Below are 19,747 nucleotides of genomic sequence, written 5' to 3' on the forward strand. Positions count from 1 at the left end.
ATTTGTCCTAATCCTTCTACATATATCGTTTTCTTAAGTCCAATGAAGGGACGACACTCATTTGATTGCCAGTACGGCGCGTGTCCCTCTTCTCTGTTACCTCCTGCAGTTCGCTTTGGGCTCTTCCTCCGGCAGCTTAACTTCACGCTGCCTGCCACTTCCCCGATGGGTGCGAACCCTTCACCACCGTGGCTTCGTGGCGCGGTCCGTGTTCACCTTGGATTCATTCGCTTCCTAAAGACACTATCTCCAGACTCTCTCTACCGCCGTAAGTTTCTCAACCTTTGCACGGATCTTAGCGATAGTAGCTTTGTGTATACTGATGCCTCTCGGACTGACCATGGTGTTGAGAGTGACTTCGTCATTGGCACCGACGATTTTCAGAATCGGTTTTCGGAAAACTGATCAGTATTTACAGCAGAGCCCTTCGCGCTGTGTCAGGCCACGCAGTACATCCGGCGACACAGGCTTTCCAATTGTGTCATTTGCTCCGACTCTCTTAATGCGCTTCGGATGCTCTGTGTGGTGTACACCGTCCATCCCTTAGTGCAACGGGTCCAGGAAAGGTTTCGCTTGCTCACTCTTGGTGGGGCCACTGTGATGTTTATGTTCCTGGCCACGTCGATCCGACGGGCAACAAGGTCGCTGACGCTCCTGCCAAGGCTGCAGTCCTCGTACCTCGGCCCGCTAATTCTTCCATTCCCATCGATGATCTCTTTGTTGCCGTCTGTCAGCAGGTGGTGTCACTTTGGCATCGCCACTGGTCTTATCTTTACGGGAACAAGCACTAGGGAATTAAACCTCTCCCAGTGGCTTGGCTGTCGTCCTCTCGGCCCTCTCACCACGAGATCATTTTAGCTACGTTGCGTATTAGGCACTGTCTTTCTAGCCATCACCATTTTTAAGTGGTGGCGCCATTTGTAAGTGGTGATCCTCCGTCACTTTGTACCCATTGTCCTGAACGTTTAACGGTTCCCCATTTCCTGACGGAATTCCCCTTTTTTTAACCACTTACGCTCCAATTTATGCTTGCCGTCAGGGTTATAGCCCTTTTAACGAACGACGCGCGGGCTGACGACCGCGTTTTACTTTTTATCTGTCGTAGCAACATAGCGAAGGACATTTAATCTTTAGTTCAGGACCCTCGTTGTCTCTACTGTGTATTTTATAACCCTTCCTCCAAGAGGCAGTCCCTGTTTTTACCTGTCTTTCCTTCCGCTGATTGGACTTAACGTGTAGTCGCTTTGAACTCTGTTTTCGTCTTCATGTTCCACAGTTCTGACATGGGCGCGCATGACCTTAGTTGAGTTGTTTTTGCGCCCTAAAACAAAACAAAACAAAGACCTCAACTACGTAGAACACTCCCATACTGTAACATCACCTCCTCCGGGCTTCACTGTTGGCATTACACATGAACACATGACAGCAGGTAGCGTTTCTCAGGCATTTGGCAAACTCAAACCCTTCCATCGGATTTCCGGTGATTCATCACTCCAAATTACTCGTTTCCAGTCATCTACCGTCCAGTGGCGTCGCTCTTTGGACCAGACGAACCGACCCTTAGCATTAACTACAGAAATGTGTGGTTTGTGGCAATGTGCTCGACCACTGTACTCCACTCCTTTTAACTTCTTACGCGCTGCCACTGTGCTAACTGGACTGCTGTTAGCACTCTGGAACTAATGAGTAACTCCTGTCACTAATTTCATGCGATTTTTTACAACCACCCTCCTCCAATGCCCGGCGGCCCCTGCCCGTCATTACATTACATCTGCTTGATCTTGGTGTAATTGTGACTATTCCTTCGCGTTTCCACTTCGTAATCACATCACCAACAGTCGACTTGGGCAGCTTTAGAATTGTTAAAAATGTCCCCGATGGATGTGTTACTTAGATGACACCCAGTGGCTGGTCCGCATACGAAGTCATTGAGCTCACCTGGCCGACACATTATACTCTTACTGCATTACTACTGACTACACAATACTCCCCCCCCCCCCCCTCCCACTCCTTTTACACTGGCAGGTTCGAGTCTTGTGGGATTTTATGATCAATTCCGCCTTACATAGGTGTGTCTGAATTCTTCTAATCGGATGGTGTATGTCTCGAGCTTGAAGAGAACAGACTGTTAAGGTCTTCTTTGGCAAGCTGATGGTTTCCGATTTCTTCGGAAATCAGGAGCTAATTGCGGGCAGCAACGTGCCGAGTAGCTACCCACGTATTTCGTCCTGTTCACAGAACTCTAGGTGGCGCTACTGGTTCAAATGGCTCTGAGCACTATGGGACTTAACATCTGAGGTCATCAGTCCCCTAGAACTTAGAGCTACGTAAACCTAACTAACCTATGGACATCACACACATCCATGCCCGAGGCAGGATTCGAACCTGCGACCGCAGCGGTCGCGCGGTTCCAGACTGAAGCGCCCAGAACCGCTCGGCCACGGCGCTACTGGTCCCAGATGTTATGGTATTGGTGATAAGTAACGTGGTGCATTATGTACGAGGGTTGACTGAATAGTAATGCCTCCACCTTCGTAACTCTTCAACAGTTGGCAGCATTGGTATGCGGCAGGTACTGGTTTCTTCCGTAGCCTCTTCTCTACAGCTCGTCCTACGGGCCCGGGTTCGATTCCCGGCTGGTTCGGGGATTTTCTCCGCTCAGGGACTGGGTGTTGTACTGTCTTCATCTTCATTTCATCCCCATCCGACGCGCAGGTCGCCCAATGTGGCTTCTAATGTAATAAGAACTGCACCAAGGCGGCCGGACCTGACCCGCAAGGGGCCACCCGGCCAATGACGCCAAACGCTCATTTCATTTAATTTCTCTACAGCTCCAGTTGGCGGGAAGCCTTAGCATTGAACGGTTGTGTTGTTACAGTGTTCAGTATGGAACCCTGAGCAGACGGTCGGTCAATGCAATTTAAGCAATGTCCAGTCACTGATTTCTTGACAGCAGAAGGTGTCACCCCAAATGAGATTTATAAGAGAATGAAAGCAGTTTATGGTGATTATGTTGATGTGAGTATAGTGCGTCGTTGGGCGAGTAAGTTTAAAGTTGTTGAGGCGGGAGCATCTGATCTATTTGACAAACAAAAAGTTGGACGTCCTGTGACAGCAACCACCGAGTTTCACAAGCAAAATGTTGATAGATTGATTCAGGACGATCGTCGTATCATTCAGACAGAAACTGCAAGCGCAATCGGCATTTCACAAGAACGTATGGGTCACATTATTGCTTTGCTTGGCTATCGGTAGATCTGTGCACGATGGGTACTCCGAATGCTGACTCCTGAAATGAAAGCTCACAGACTTGGAATTTGCCAGGAACTCCTCTCGCGTTACGAGAGTGAAGGTGACACTTTTCTCCATTCAGTTGTGACAGAAGACGAAACGTAGGTACACCACTACGACCCGGAGACGAAACGTCAGCCCGCACCTCGTGGTCGTGCGGTAGCGTTCTCGCTTCCCACGCCCGGGTTCCCGGGTTCGATTCCCGGCGGGGTCAGGGATTTTCTCTGCCTCGTGATGGCTGGGTGTTGTGTGATGTCCTTAGGTTAGTTAGGTTTAAGTAGTTGTAAGTTCTAGGGGACTGATGACCATAGATGTTAAGTCCCATAGTGCTCAGAGCCATTTGAACCATTTGAACGAAACGTCAGTCTATGGAATATCGACACAAAAACTCGCCCCAGAAAAAGAAATTCAAGACGCAGCCATCAGCTGGAAAAATCATGGCCACAGTGGTCTGGAACGCAGATCGTGTTATCCATGTTGATTTCCTTGATCGTGGAACAATAAATTCAGAGCGTTACATCACAACGCTGCGAACTCTGAAACGACGACTCACAAGGGTCCGAAAGGAAAAGGGAAATGTTTTCCTGCAGCATGACAATGCTAGACCACACACTTCACATGCCGCCACAGCAGAACTTCAGAGACTGAATCTCACCACCATACGGCATCCTACATACAGTCCAGATTTAGCACCGTCTGACTTCCATCTGTTCCCGATAATGAAAGACGATCTGCGGGGACATCATTATGCGTCTGATGAAGACGTTGAGAGAACTGTGACACTGTGGATGCGGAAACAGAGTGTCGACTTCTTCCGTGGCGGCTTCAGAAAACTTGTTCATCGTTGGCAGAAATGTATCCAATTGGCTTGTGATTGTGTGGAAAAGTGAATATTGGTAATTAAAGATCACATTCTAAGGATTATTTCTGCGTTTGATTTATTAAAATATTCGCATACAAACCCAATGAATGAAGGTGGTGGCATTACTTTTCATTCAACCCTCGAATGATGATCCATATTATGATGTCAGCAACTCTGTCTGTGTGTGTGTGTGTGTGTGTGTGTGTGTGTGTGCGAGAGAGTTTCTTCTGAACATTAATTTGTGGCTGCTTCGATATAATGCCAAGGAGTGAAAGACACTGATGTATGTCTCGAAGGCGCATGTATAGAAACCACACTCATAGGGATTTTTAGACAGCAATTTTTCAAAAAATGGTTCAAATGGCTCTGAACACTATGGGACTTAGGATCTGAGGTCATCAGTCCCGCCGGCCGTAGTGGCCGAGCGGTTCTAGGCGCTTCAGTCCGGCACCACGCGACCGCTACAGTAGCAGGTTCGAATCCTGCCTCGGGCATGAATGTGTGTGATGTCCTTAGGTTAGTTATGTTTAAGTAGTTCTAAGTTCTAGGGGACTGATGACCTCAGATGTTAAGTCCCTTAGTGCTCAGAGCCATTTGAACCATTTTTTTCATCAGTCGCCTAGAACTGAGAACTACTTGAACCTAACTAACCGAAGGACATCACACACATCCACGCCCGAGGCAGGATTCGAACCTGCGACCGTAGCGGTCGCGCGGTTCCAGACTGAAGCGCCTAGAACCGCTTGGCTACACCGGCCGGTAGCAATTTTTCGAGAACTATTTTTTAATGGAAGTATAGCTCTCTTAAATCTATTGGTAGACTTACCAAGTGTAGCAAGGCAGGAAAGTGTGAATGATATTTCCGAAATTTCTTTCGTACGTGACAGAATTGGTATGCAACATGCATTGTGTACTTGCTATCCACATCACTATCACTCATGCGAGGAATGTCAAACTGTTGCTGATTGTGTGTCACTGTTTTCTGGGTCAGTGGAGCCCTTAAATCAAGTACAGCGAATTACTTGTTGTGCATTCAGAAGGGCGTTACTAGACACATGTGTGGGAAGGAGGAGCAGATTAGTGTTAAACGTCCCGTCGACAACGAGATCATTAGAGATGGAGGACAAGCTCGGATTAGGGAAAGATGGAAAAGGAATGCACCCGTGCTCTTTCGAAGGAACTATTCCGGTATTTGCCTTAAGCGATTTAGAGAAATTTGAAAATTTGAAATTTGTGGTAAGGACCATGGGACCAAACTGCTGAGGTCATCGGTCCCTAGGCTTACGCACTACGTAATCTAACTTAAACTAACTTACGTTAAGGACAACACACACACACACACATGCCCGAAGAAGGACTCGAACATCCGACGGGGGGAGCCGCGCGAACCGTGACAAGACGCCAAGACCGCACACGGCTACCCCGCGAGGCACGATTAGGGGAAATCACGGAAAATCTAACTCATTATGGCCGGACGGGGGTTTGAACCGTTGCCTTCTGAAGTGTGAGTCCAGTGTGCTAACCACTGCACTAACCCCGCTCGGTACATACGAGAGAAAGTGCATAACAGGCGAAAAGTTGTAGTGTTAGTGAAAGGCACTGTTGTTTGGACTCAATCATCTGCGAAGCACAGAAATAAGAAAAAAATAAATACAAACGTCTGAGTTAATGAAAATTGTTAAAAATGGCATCTCTGCGGGTAGAATCTCCGAGATAGATGTAATGTGACGTGGATGCTAGTGCGCTATTTTCGAAGACTGTAAGTCTCAAGAAAATGGAAAATTAACTCAAATTTTGAAGATAGAAAAACGTCGCGTTGCAGGGCTGAACTCTGGGAGCTATCGGTGGAAGTTGCTGATGAGTCTTCCGGGTGCATGCCCTGTGTCGAAGAAACTTATCAGTCCCTAACGTTTCGTACATGGCTGCCCTAGATATCTTCGGAGGTCCTCATGGCGACGCTGAGTCTTGCCAACTGACGAGTCGGACGTCGGAGAGCGACATAAATACTGTGTAAAGTGGGCGTGGTCAAGTTTACAAGTGATCAGCAGAGGTTATCTTTGTCAGAGATAAAACTTAACTATCAACTGTCGCCTGCCAAGAATAAAATCTTATCTATCAATTCAACAGAGTCGCTGTCCACACTCATAAAGTTTCATGGCTTCTACTTTTCTGTTAAAATTATCACATGCTTATATTTTTCGATGGTTTCACTGTATAGTCATACATAATGCAAGGTGTCTGGTAAGTCACTCCCTGTCTTTAAACAGTTATAATTTCTGTATTTACGAACCAATTTTCTTAGAAAATGTGTGTGAAATCTTATGGGAATTAACCGCTAAGGTCATCAGTCCCTAAGCTTACACACTACTTAACCTAAATTATCCTACGGACAAACACACTCACCCATGCCCGAGGGAGGACTCGAACCTCCGCCGGGACCAACCGCACAGTCCATGACTGCAGCGCCCCTGACCGCTCGGCTAATCCCGCGTGGCAATTTACTTAGAACTACTTTTGATAGAAACAGCAGTCCTTGACGTTCTGCTTGAAATCATTTTTTTTTCTTTTGTTTCAGTTGTAAAATGTTGCCTGTTTTTGAGTGTGGAAGAAAGGACCAAAACAGCAGCTCGTTATGCGGTCCGGGGATTTCTGGCGCGAGTAGAAAGGTGGTGGAGAGCTGAACGAAGGATCCATGCAACACTGGATGCAAAACAGTTAAAAATTGCCTTTCTAAATTTTTAACAACAGGGAGCGTCGCCGATGCAAGAAGATAAGGAAGACCATCAACTTCGAAGAGTCCAGAGAATGTTGACAGAGTTCGTGAAATATTCACGAGGAGCACTAAGAAACCACTGCGTCAGGGATCTCGTAAAAGTGATCTATCACGTCAGGAAGCTGCAACGATTCTTAAGAAACATATCACTTTTACGCTGTGGAAGCCACATTATGTGCAGCAATTGTTTTCTCGTGACTGTGCCAGAAGAATGGCGTTTGGAGAAATTGACCTCAACTTTTTAAGAATATTCCGTGGAGTGATGAGGCAGTTTTCCATATTGGAGGATTTGTAAACAGGCATAGCTGCCATTATTGGGATGGCGAAACCCCACATGAATATGCTGAAAAAGCACAGGGGCGTCCAAAGGTGACAATACGGTATGGTATCACGTCAGCCGAAATTATTGGTCCTTTATGTCTGCGGAACACAATGAATGGCAATAGATACCTGGAAATGCTGCAAGATCGTGTGTGGGCAGTAATTTCACAATGCAGTAACCCACAGCTTCACTTCATGAAGGACGGATCACTTGCACATTTTGCAAAATATGTCCGCGAGTGGCTGTATGATCGTTTCTCAGGTAGTTCGACTGGCGGAAGTGGTGCACATGAACGGCCTCCCCACAGCCCTGATTTAACGACTTACGATTTTTTTCTCTGGGGGTGGAATAAGGAGGAGGTTTACAAGAGGAAACCACGGAACGTGAATGAATTGGAAGCAGTAATATCTGATGTGTTAGCCAATTTTCCACCTAACACGCTGCAGGCAGCAATATCGCACTTACCAGTTCGTTAAAAAAATACATGGAGAATACTGGAGTTTATGTGGAGGTTTCAAATGATTTTAAACACAACCTCAAGGAGTGCTGTTTCTAACAAAAGCAGTTATAAGAAAATTGGTCCATAAGTAAAGAAATTATAACTGTTTAAAAATAGGGAGTGACTTATCAGACACCCTGCAGTTTGTCATAGTAAATAAAATTTTGGTTTCGGCAAACATCAATTCATGATTTCCTGACTGAACAGCACGCTCTGCAACAGCTGATTTTTCCGTTTTTCGTAGTCGTCAAATACTTTTACGTTATTTCAGTCTTCTATTCACCCTTTTCTCGGTACTTCTAATGTAAACCTTCCCAAAAGTACACGGAATCTTAATAGTGCACTTGCTGACAGAGGTGGGTGTTTGTCTTTTACAGATCGGAGTGCTTGATATATTTTCTTAGTTGGTCTACAAACAGGTATGAAGTCACGTTTCTGTAAAATCTTGCCCACCTGATCAGTTACTTTTTTGATAAAAGGGAGAGAAACCGTGTTCTTCCATCGATGTGTGTTATAGTTGTCCTTTTCTCCTACTGTTATTCGGTCGCAGAATCCTATCTACTTCTTTGCCTGAATAGCCGTTCTTCTTAAAGTCCTGCTTCAGATGTTTTAATTCAGCATCCAGGTGATCCAACGCACAAATTCTTTTGGCTCTGTAAACAAGACTTTTAATGGCACCTGTCTTTTGTTGTGGATGATCGTTGGAGTTCATGTGAAAATATCTATCCGTATGTGCGACTTTCCGAAAAATCTAATGTTTCAACCTTCCCTCAGCCTGTCTCATACTTAAAATATCGAAGAAGGATATTGCCTTGCCGTTTTCCATCTGCATGGAAATGGATTTATTGATTTATAACATTGAAATAACAAAGGAATTCCTCTACAGCTTTTTTACCAATTGACGAAACCACGAATGTATCATCGAAAAACCGATACCATCGAAATAGATTCTTATTTCTAGAGCTGACTCTTCGAATTTTTCAATATAAAATTAGCGATCGCAGGACCTAATGGATTACCCATTGCAAGAAAATCAGCTTGCTCATAAAATTCATCGTACCACTGAAAGTGACTAGAGGTAAAGAAGTATCTTAAAAAAGCAGCCAAATCCCCTGGAAAAACATCTGTTATATAAATCATAACTTCCTTAACTGGAATCATAGTGAATGAAGACACTACGTCGAAACTTACAAGAATATCTATGGGAGGTAAAGTTAGCTCATCAAGTTTTTCGGTAAAATGAAGTGAGTCTTTTATATAAGAATAAGTTTTATCAACATATGGTTGTAAAAGAGTTGACAAATATCTTGCCATTTGATATCCTGGGGAGTTTATGGCACTAACAACTGGTCTTAGAGGAAGACCAGTTTTATGAATTTTGGGCGCTCCATAAAGTCTTATCTGTGTTCTCATTAATCTTCTCAATAGTCATGATCAGGTGCCTCGTTTCATCGTACTTCACAGAAATCTTCGAATAACAGGATATGGTAAAAGATTTTGTGCGTTGCGGATACTCGGTAGTTGTTGGTATGACTATCTTTCCGACAGATACTGTATACGTCAGAAAAGAATCTAGTCTTACTCCGAGTGAAAGTATCCCCAAAACCCCAGTATCGTTGTTTTCTGAAATTTCCTGTTTTATTCACAGACGATGTAAAAGAAGAAGGATTGTCGGTACTCTGTATACATCCAACTTTACTCTAGTGATAACTGCGCGAGACATAGGTTGGAGGCCCTTCAGTCCGGAACCGCGCTGCTGCTACGGTCGCAGGTTCGAATCCTGCCTCGGGCATGGATGTGTGTGATGTCCTTAGGTTAGTTAGGTTTAAGTAGTTCTAAGTCTAGGGGACTGATGACCTCAGATGTTAAGTCCCATAGTGCTTAGAGCCATTTGAACCATAGGTTGGAGGATGGTGATACGTATGTTTCTTGAGCCGTAGTGTAACGCGGATTTTTGTAAACTTACGAGTAAGGTTCTTGCTTGAGCCTCTGGAATTTATTTGTGCGTGGATGTGCGTGTGTGTATGGAGGACGAATGAGGGGCAGAGAAGGGAGAGCGCAGTTTTGAAAGATGTTTAAGGGTTAGAGATACGTCGATGGCAAGCTCCTGAGAACTATTTTTTGATTGAGCTACACCTCTCACATATCCATTGGCAGACATGTCAAGCGTAGCAAGGCAGCAAGTTTTGTTGAACATTTCTGCAACGCTCTCGAGCTGACAAAGTGGGTAGTTCTTCATTAAATCTTCTCTATCTCTTGTATTAACCCAGCTGGGTGAGGATCTCCGACGGACGAACAGAACTCAAGGAATGGTTGAACAAGGAATTTATAGAAGACTAGCTTTCCACACGTTCGGTACAGAATGTAACGGATATCAGCTCCTGTGGCCTTTCCGGTCAAAAATACACAGTGTAGGTGGACATTGCAATCAATGTTTCTGATGTCCACAGCTGTCGTGAAATCCTCCGTATCGAGACACAGTTAATCGATTTTGAGGTAATGGAAGAGATTTTATCACTATTTTCGAAAGGAATAAAACGTGTTTATTAGGAAACGATGGATAAGTCAAGTGTTCGATTTGTCAAAGAACAGTCCTACAGACTGGAACCCATTACGTTTGGACTTACAGTACATATTCTGTGAAGCTGGCAGGAAACCACGTCATAATTATACGCTCCACTGATAACAGGCAGATGTTTCTTGTACGGTGCTAGAGTCTTTCATACCACAGATAAGAGCAGAGCTTGTTTCATTCAGCTGACATAATCTGGAGCTTTGCAAAGGAGGAAGAAAAGATGGAGGGAAAAGATATATTCGTAGTACACATGACGTAACACTCCACTTGATTCCTACCAGGTGGGATGGACTCGTATTCGCTAGCCAGTCTAGTCATCCTGATATAGGTTTCCTCTGTTTCCTCTTAAATCCTACTCTCGGCAACATACATTTCGCGTAAGGACCATGAAGATAAGATATGAGAAAGTAGGGATCATTCGGAGCCACATAAGAAGTCGTTTTCCCTTGCTCTAACTGTGAGTGAAACAGGACAGGAAAAGACTAGTACTGGTACAGAGTACCCTCTGCCACGCACCGTACGGTGGTTTTCGGAATATATATGCAGATGGAGAAATTATTTTGTGGTGATACATTTTATTACCGGGTACTAATTGAATAGAGGAGTATGAAAAATTAATATTTCAAATCGGTAACCTCTGCTGACTTTTACTGACACCACAGTACACCCATGTAAATACGAATCGCCAAGTACTCATCACATGTATACACGCCCATCTGAAGATGATCGTCTACTGTGATTCCTCAAGCCGTAAATTCATTTTTCTACTGCTTCACAGACCAATGGCGGTGTTGTTTGCTTTACTCAAATGGACGTCGCACGTTAGTTCTCGTAGTCATAAGGTCCTAGGCTGCAACATGGCGATGGAACCCGAGTTCTGTTGGCCCATTAAAGATTGTACAGCAACCAAGAAGCAGTAATACTTCTCTGCAATAGCTGATGTGAGTGTCTGACGACTGGTTCATTCTGTACACTGTAGACCACAGCTATCACTATCTGTTTAATTTCGTAGACCTGCTAGTCAATGTTGATCTAGTATTTCAGGAAACACGTCTATGAGGCTGGCGCATTATGTCTGCTGCACATAGCTCAATTGTGGCATTCATATGTGTAGCCTGTCGCCACGCAGAGCGCTGCTGCTACGAATGTTGTCTATTTTCATCAAAACCAGAATTTAGTGAAGCTCAGATTTGAATGGCAGTGTGCATTCAGTAATTTTTTAGTGGTACTAGATTTGTGGTTGACTATGTGGATTGTCCTACTATTTACCGTACTCTCGTAATTTAGCACCGTACCGGAGATGTACGCAGCTGGGCAAGCCAGCGAACGTGCTCGCACCGGCGTTCTAATATCTTATCTTGTGATCTGGCTGTTGTATCTTCGTGTAGAAGGCTTCTTTAGTCTCCTGGAAACTCGCGTGCAGCGTCGGCGGCAGTGCGAAGTGGCCTGATGGAAGTCCCTTGGTGCTTGGAGTTCCAGACATAGTGGACGATTTTGCACTGCTTGTTGGCGGTTTACGTGTATTTTCGCAACGACCGTTGAGTACTAGAATGCTGGCCGTGTGAGACATCTTGTACAGCGTCACGCCAGTGTGGAAACTGGATTTAATGTGGGAAAGAGGGCCTTCATTTTACTGTGACTTACCTCTGAACACTTCAACGTGCTGATCTCACGTTAGCCGCAGATTTAGCGTGACGCCGAGATATATTGTCATAGCGCTCCATTGTACTTGTTTTCCAAACAACGTCAGTGCTTGTACATTGATGCTCCAAAACATTATGACCACCTACTTAATAACTTGTTTGTCCGTCTTTCTACATCCACATGGTTACTCTGCAACTCACACTTAAGTGCCTGGCAGAAGGTTCATCGAAACATTTTCATACTACTTCTCTGCCATTCCACTCTCGAATGGCGGGTGGGAAAATCTTTCCGTTCGAGCTCTGATTTCTCTTATTTTATTGTGATGATCATTTCTCCCTACGTAGGTGGGTGTCAACAAAATATTTTCGCATTCGGAAGAGAAAGTTGGTGACTGAAATTTCGTAAATAGATCTCGCCGCAAAGAAAACCGCCTTTGTTTCAGTGACTGCCACTCCAACTCGCGTATCATATCAGTGACACTCTCACCCCTACTGCGCGATAACACGAAACGAGCTGCCCTTCTTTGCACTTTTTCGATGTCCTCCGTCAATCCTACCTGGTAAGGGTCCCAAACCGCGTAGCAGTATTCCAGCAGAGGACGGACAAGTGTACTGTAGGCTGTCTCTTTAGTGGGTTTGTCACATCTTCTAAGTGTTCTGCCAACAAAGCGCAGTCTTTGTTTCGCCTTCCCGACAATATTATCTATGTGGTCATTCCAATTTAAGTTGGTTGTAATTGTAATTCCTAGGTATTTAGTCGAATTTGCAGCCCTTCAATTTGTGCGATTTATCGTCTACCCACAATTTATCGAATTTCTTTTAGTACCCATGTACTTTCTTTGTTTAGTGCCGGTTGCCACTTTTCGCACCATACAGAAATTCTCTCTAGATCAATTGGTAATTGGAATTGATCGTCTGATGACGTTACTAGACGATAAATTACAGCGTCATCTGCAGACAATCTAAGGGGCTGCTCAGATTATCATCTAGATCATTTACGTAAATCAGGAACAGCAGAGGGCCTAGGACACTACCTTGCGCAACGCCAGATATCACTTCTGTTCTACTCGATGATTTACCGTCTATCACTACGAACTGTGACCTCTCTGAGAGGAAATCACGAGTCCAGTCACACAACTGAGACGATACTCCATATGCACGCAGTTTGATTAATAGTCGCTTGTGAGGAACGGTATCAAAAGCCTTCTGGAAATCTAAGAACATGGAATCGATCTGAGATCCCATGTCGACAGTACTCATTACTTCATGGGAATAAAGATCTAGCTGCGTTGCACAAGAACGATATTTTCTGAATCCGTGTTGGTTATATATTAATAACTCATTTTCTTCAAGGTGATTCATAATGTTAGAGTACAGTATTTGGAACGATATACATCACTGAGATACGACAGTTTGTTCGTAGGCTTGTGGAGGTATGTGGCAATAGATTCCACGCACAGATCATGCAATTCGCGTAAATAACGGGCCACTGATTCCTGTACGCGACGATGGCGCCATATAGCGACCCAGGTGGGATTTACATCAGGCGAACTTGGTCACTGTAGCACGGTTCTGGCTCCTAGACACGGAAAATCATACTGCTGAAAGACAACATCGCCGTCGGGAAGACAACAAGCATGAGGGGATGTAGGTGGTTCGCAGCTGTCAGAGTGTCCTCGATTACCACCACTGGTCCCATGCAAGCGCAGGAGAATGTTACGGCAAGAAAAAAGGAATAAAAGTGAGATAGTGTTAATACTTTCATCCTTCTTTACCTCCTCTGCATTACTGCAAATGACGTGTCACTGAGCACATTTGTACTGTGCATGCAGTACACGTGAGGTGCCTAGTTGTTTCCACTGCCCTGTGTGGAATACATAAGATCTTGTACACTTCACTAACCTGCTGTCTTCGTGATTATGATGTCCCCAGCGCAGAAAACAGCACGCAGGTCGTGGATTCTGTTTCTTGAGGCTGACATTAACTTCGCAAGGAACTGCTGTTACGAATAAGCTATAACTCATTTGGGATGCCACTCGCGTTTTTATTGATATAGACACGAGAAACTATTCTTGATCACAACGTATTGAACATATCTTTCCACAGTCGTTATATCTGGCTAAAATAACATGAAATACATCCTACCACAGACAACATGTCTGTTTACTGGAACCGTCAGAACTGGAGAATAAAATTACATGGATCAAATACTACTATTACTGACAACATGTCTGTACCTAGCGACGGTCGGAACTGTAGTAAATAAAATTGCATGAAACAAATACTGCTGTAACAGACAACATGTCTGTCTACTGGAACGGTCAGAACTGGAGAGCCGGATCGCCCGAGACACTTCGCGCGCCAAGCCAGCAAGGCGTGACCCGAACGTCACCGAAGTGATCGGCAGTAATATCGTCAGTCTTTTGTTTTAGTAATACTTTGATTTTTATAATTTTGAAATGACTGATTGATAGCTGGCTGTTGAGAGATGTTTATTTTAAAAATGAAGTAATTTGGATGATAGGTTTAATTAATAATAGCAACTAAAGTTTAACGTTTTGGCGCCCTACCGCCGAACACAGCAGACAATCACAGAGCAGCAGCATCATGCAGGCGGTGTTTCTCACGGGAATGGTACCGAATCTAACATCTGTCACCGGTACCTCATCCCACAGTGCGTCATCTCTATGCTTCTTGCATCTCCACTGCTCTGGGAATAGCTTCCTGGAACCTAATATGATGGCTGAATAAGAGAGAAATATTACAGTGTCTCCCACAGCATAACACTGCTCCTACCAGTCTACGTCCGTGACGTGCTGCACGTTTGGAGCAGCCTTTCACCTCGATGACGATGTTTGTGGAGACGACCATCGATCTAATGTATCGAAATTGTGATTCACACGAAGAGCTCGACACGTTTACATTGATCGACGGTCTAATCCCGATGGTCCCATGCCCACTGAAATCGTAACTGACTTGAACTCGTAGAGGTGGTCCGTTGCGCATCTCCATGTTCAACAATGTACGATGAAGAGTGTGCTCCGAAACACCTGTGCGTGCACCAGCATTGTGCTCTTTCGGCAGACATGCCACAGACTTCACAGAGCGGACAAGCCTCCGAACCCCGCGTTCTGTGAAGAGTCGTGGACGTCCAACCATTTAGCACCTAGTGCTAGTTTCACAGTCCTTTTACCTCTTTCTTGAGATGCTCACGACAGTAGCACGCGAACATTCGACCAGCTTCGCCGTTTTCGTGACACTCGTTCACAGGCTATGCGTAATAATAATCTGCCCTTTGTCAAAGTTGCTTATCTCAATGGATTTGCCCATTTGCAGCCCATATCTTCGCTAGGGTGATCCCCCGTCCGTGTCTGCTCCGCTTACAGACTTGTGTTGCCGCTTCACGTGCCCGCAACGCCATCAGGCGGCCCCCAATGTAGCTGTGGGCAGTGTTCATAATGTTTTGGCTTATCAGTGTATGTCTGAATGGATCTTTCTCTGGCTAATGATTGCCTTGCTAACGGCAGTGAAGTTTCTACATCTACATCTACCTCCATACTCTGCAAGCCACCTGACGGTGTGCGGCGGAGGGTACCTTGAGTACCTCTATCCGTTCTCCCTTCTATTCCTGTCTCTTATTGTTCGTGGAAAGAAAGATTGTCGGTATGCCTCTGTGTGGGCTCTAATCTCTCGGATTTTATCCTCATGGTCTCTTTGCGAGATATACATAGGAGGGAGCAATATACTGCTCCACTCCTCGGTGAAGGTATGTTCTCGAAACTTCAACAAAAGCCCGTACCGAGCTACTGAGCGTCTCTCTTGCAGAGTCTTCCACTGGAGTTTATCTATCATCTCCGTAACGCTTTCGCGATTACTAAATGATCCTGTAATGAAGCGCACTGCTTTCCGTTGGATCTTCTCTATCTCTTCTATCAACTCTATCTGGTACGGATCCCACACTGCTGAGCAGTAATCGAGCAGTGGGCGAACAAGTGTATTGTAACCTACTTCCTTTGTTTTCGGATTGCATTTCCTTAGGATTCTTCCAATGAATCTCAGTCTGGCATCTGCTTTACCGACGATTAATTTTATATGGTCATTCCATTTTAAATCACTCCTAATGCCTACTCCCAGATAATTTATGAAATTAACTGCTTCCAGTTGCTGACCTACTACATTGTAGCTAAATGATAAAGGATCTTTCCTTCTATGTATTCGCAGCACATTACACTTTTCTGCATTGAGATTCAGTTGCCATTCCGTGCACCATGCGTCAATTCGTTGCAGATCCTCCTGCATTTCAGTACAATTTTCCTTTGTTACAACCTCTCGATTACAAACTCTCGATATACTACAGCAGCATCCGCAAAATGCCTCAGCGAACTTTCGATGTTATCCCCAAGGTCATTTACGTATACTGTGAATAGCAACGGTCCTACGACACTCCCCTGCAGCACACCTGAAATCACTCTTACTTCGGAAGACTTCTCTCTACTGAGAATGACATGCTGCGTTCTGTTATCTAGGAACTCTTCAATCCAATCACACAACTGATCTGATAGTCCGTATGCACTTACTTTGTTCATTAAACGGCTGTGGGGAACTGTATCAAATGTCTTGGGGAAGTCAAGAAACACGGCATCTACCTGGGAACCCGTGTCTATGGCCCTCTGGGTCTCATGGACGAATAGCGCGAGCTGGGTTTCACACGATCGTCCTTTTCGAAACCCATGCTGATTCCTACAGAGTAGATTTCTAGCCTGCAGCTGAAGGTAGCGTTCGTGGCAGTTTCGAACTTGCTGCGAGGATGCGCCGTAAGAATTGCGCTCCCCAACCGCTGCGATCTCGCCAATCGCCGCGAAGTAAGAGTCGTTTTGGGAGAATCAGGCTGTGCGCTCGTTTTTGCAAGCCTAGCAGCAACATCTGCTGTCAGCCTGCCGTTGGTGCATCCGGTTTATATGTGGAATTGTTTGTTGAAAAGTTAAAGAAATACCCTGAAATATGAGACAGTTTCGGAAGGAATACCGTGATACGATTAAGAAGAGAGCCGCATGTTTTCAAATGCGTATAAAGTTTCGTGGCGGTTTTTCTGCGAAACGTGATCGTGAGAGAAATGACATAGGGGAGTACCACAATTAAAAAACTTTTTGTTTGTATGTTAGTGGTGGCATTTGCGCTCGAATACGTAGGAAGGAAAAAGGAAGACAATGTTTGCTTATTTCGTTTACGAATAAATTAAGAGACCTAACAGGAGCTTTTTGACTCTCAGGATAGTTCACGGCAGCTGAAGGGAGTTTTCGTGGCATGATCTGGACTGTGAGCTCCCATCAACCCAATCAGGAAGTTAACTAAACAGCAGAAGAAATATTCTCGCTGATTGATTTATAGACAGTGCTAGCTAAGTATCATGACAAGATAAATGTATCCAGAGGCCGTGGATAACAATTAAAGTAAACACCAAATGACTAATTTACATCATTAGTGAAATTTTGTGTAATTATGTATTTTGTGGCTGCCTCAAAATAAAGTGTTGATTACAAGGAAGTGGCTGATATAACAGAGATAGATATTCAGCGATCACAGGCCCTGCAGACCACACGCTGCTTCGACAAACTGCCTCCATTCCTTTCAATTCCCAGGGCTGCTAGGTCCTTCGCCAAGTCGTCCATCCAGAGCTGCCTTGGTCGTCCAATGGGACGTTTGGTTTTTGGTTTCCTCACTAGTGCCATCTTCGCCTGTCTTCCATCTGGCATACGGGCTACATGGCCCTCCCATTGTATTCTTTTGCTCTTTATCTTCTGTAGGATAGTTGGTTGTCGCATTAGAAGGTAGATTTCCTCGTTTTTCCTCCTCCTCCATTCTCCATTATCTAAAACTGGTCCCCATATCTTCCTCATTACTCTTCTTTCAAATATTAATAGTTTTCCCATTGCTCACTTAGTCATGCTCCATGTTTCTGGGCATGTCACTGTATTGTAGATTTTCATCTTCGTGTTCATTGAGATCGATTTAGAGCCAAGCGTCTCTCTGAGGGTATGCATGCATCTCGTTCCCACTGCTATTCTTTCCTTGATGTCCATTTTTATGTTGTTGTCCGTGGTAAACCACGATCCCAAGTATTTGAACTGGTCTACTCCCTTGAACCTCTTGCCATCTATCTCAAGAAATTCTATCTGATCTTGTCTTCTTCCTAATTGCGTGAACTCTGTTTTCCACGATTCACTTTGAGCCCTACCTTCTGTGCATAATTGTCCATTTTCTGGTACATTTCTTTCAACTCGTGCTTTGATTCACTTGATAGTACTGTCATTTGCATATGCGAGACAGTTGAAGTTACCGTCCATCTATACTCCAGCCCACTCCTGTTGCCTACACTCTTTTATTACTTTCTCTTAGATGACAGTGAACAGAACACATGAGAGAGCATCCCCTTGTCTGAGGCCTGTCTCAATTTCGAATGTTTCTCATGTGGCTCCTCGGAAACGTACTGCTGCCTTTGACCCGTCCATACAAGCTTGCACCATTCTCACTAGCTTCTCAGGAATTCTGAAGTCCCGCATTGATTGTATAGGCTATTTCTGTGGATGCTGTCACATGCACGTTGAAAATCGACCAACAGGCTGTAGATATCTTTATCATAGTCCCAATGTTTTTCAAACAATTGTCTTAGTGTGAAAATGTGATCTATTGTCGATCGGTTTGGTCGAAAGCCAGCTTGGTACTCCTGTATGTTGTTCTCTCTGAATGGTTGTAATTTTCTGAGGATAATGATGGACAGAACGTTATACGTAACATTCAACAAGCTGATTCCTCTGTAGTTACCGCATTCCATTTTGCTTCCCTTCTTGTATATTGAGCATATTATAGCCAATTTCCATTCTTCTGGCAGTGTCTCCTTCTCCCATATCAACTGGATTAGTTTATATATCTCTTAGGTGTAAGCTCTCACCTCCCTCCTTGATTAATTCTGATGTTATTCCGTCCTCCCCTGGGGCTTTGCTGTTTCTGAGTCCTTTGATTGCGATTTTCACGTATTCTTCAGTAACTTCCCATTCGTCTTCATCTTTCCTTTCTTCCGTAGTGTTTGCAGATAATATCTCGTGCTGGTCTGGGCTATTCAACAGTTCAGGGAAGTATTATTTCCATCTTTCTACAATTCTTTCTTTGTCATTTATTAAGTTGCCGTTCTTATCTCTAATGAAAAAATGTTGGGCTTTGAAATCCACGTTTCCGATTTTTTATGTATTGGAAGAACTGCGTTGAGTTCTTGTTTTGGCTCTCTGCCTCAACTTGTTCTAGCAAACTGGTTAGATATATTCACTTCTCTATTCTTAGGATGTGCTTTGTCTCCCTTGTAATGTTGATAAAATGTTCCATTTTCTGCTCATTCTCCCTGTCAGCTAGCCATTTCTCTCTCATCTTCCTTCTCTTTTCTGTAGCCTTCTGGCACGTCTCGTTGAACCATTTCCTCTTCTTCATTATCTTCTTTCTTCCCAATATATCCTCCGCTACACTTCGTACCACGGACTTTATTTCTTTCCACCTTTCCTCCACGTTCTCTCTTGGTTTTAGGGTCTCTAGGACCTCAAAAAGGTTTTTGATTTCTATAGCATATTGTTCTTTAATGGCACTTTCTCGTAGTTTCTCAACATTCAAAGCAGGTTCTAGTGTCCCCTTCTTCTTATGCATGTAGGGGAACATGAGTTTAAGCTTGCACACAATGAGCAAGTGGTCTGACGCACAGTCGGCTCCTCCATACGACCTGACGTCCATGACTATGGC

At 44.4% G+C, this 19,747-nt stretch overlaps 1 protein-coding gene across 1 annotated transcript; it reads right to left on the reverse strand.

Moving 5' to 3' along the window:
• Positions 1 to 19,282: 19,282 nt before the first annotated feature.
• Positions 19,283 to 19,738, reverse strand: LOC124555956. The gene has a single exon (XM_047130005.1). It carries the CDS (start codon positions 19,736 to 19,738, stop codon positions 19,283 to 19,285), a length of 456 nt encoding a protein of 151 aa, XP_046985961.1.
• Between the last annotated feature and the right edge of the window lie 9 nt (positions 19,739 to 19,747).

Source organism: Schistocerca americana, chromosome X, assembly GCF_021461395.2.
Source record: "Schistocerca americana isolate TAMUIC-IGC-003095 chromosome X, iqSchAmer2.1, whole genome shotgun sequence".
In the NCBI taxonomy this organism is placed as follows: domain Eukaryota; kingdom Metazoa; phylum Arthropoda; class Insecta; order Orthoptera; family Acrididae; genus Schistocerca; species Schistocerca americana.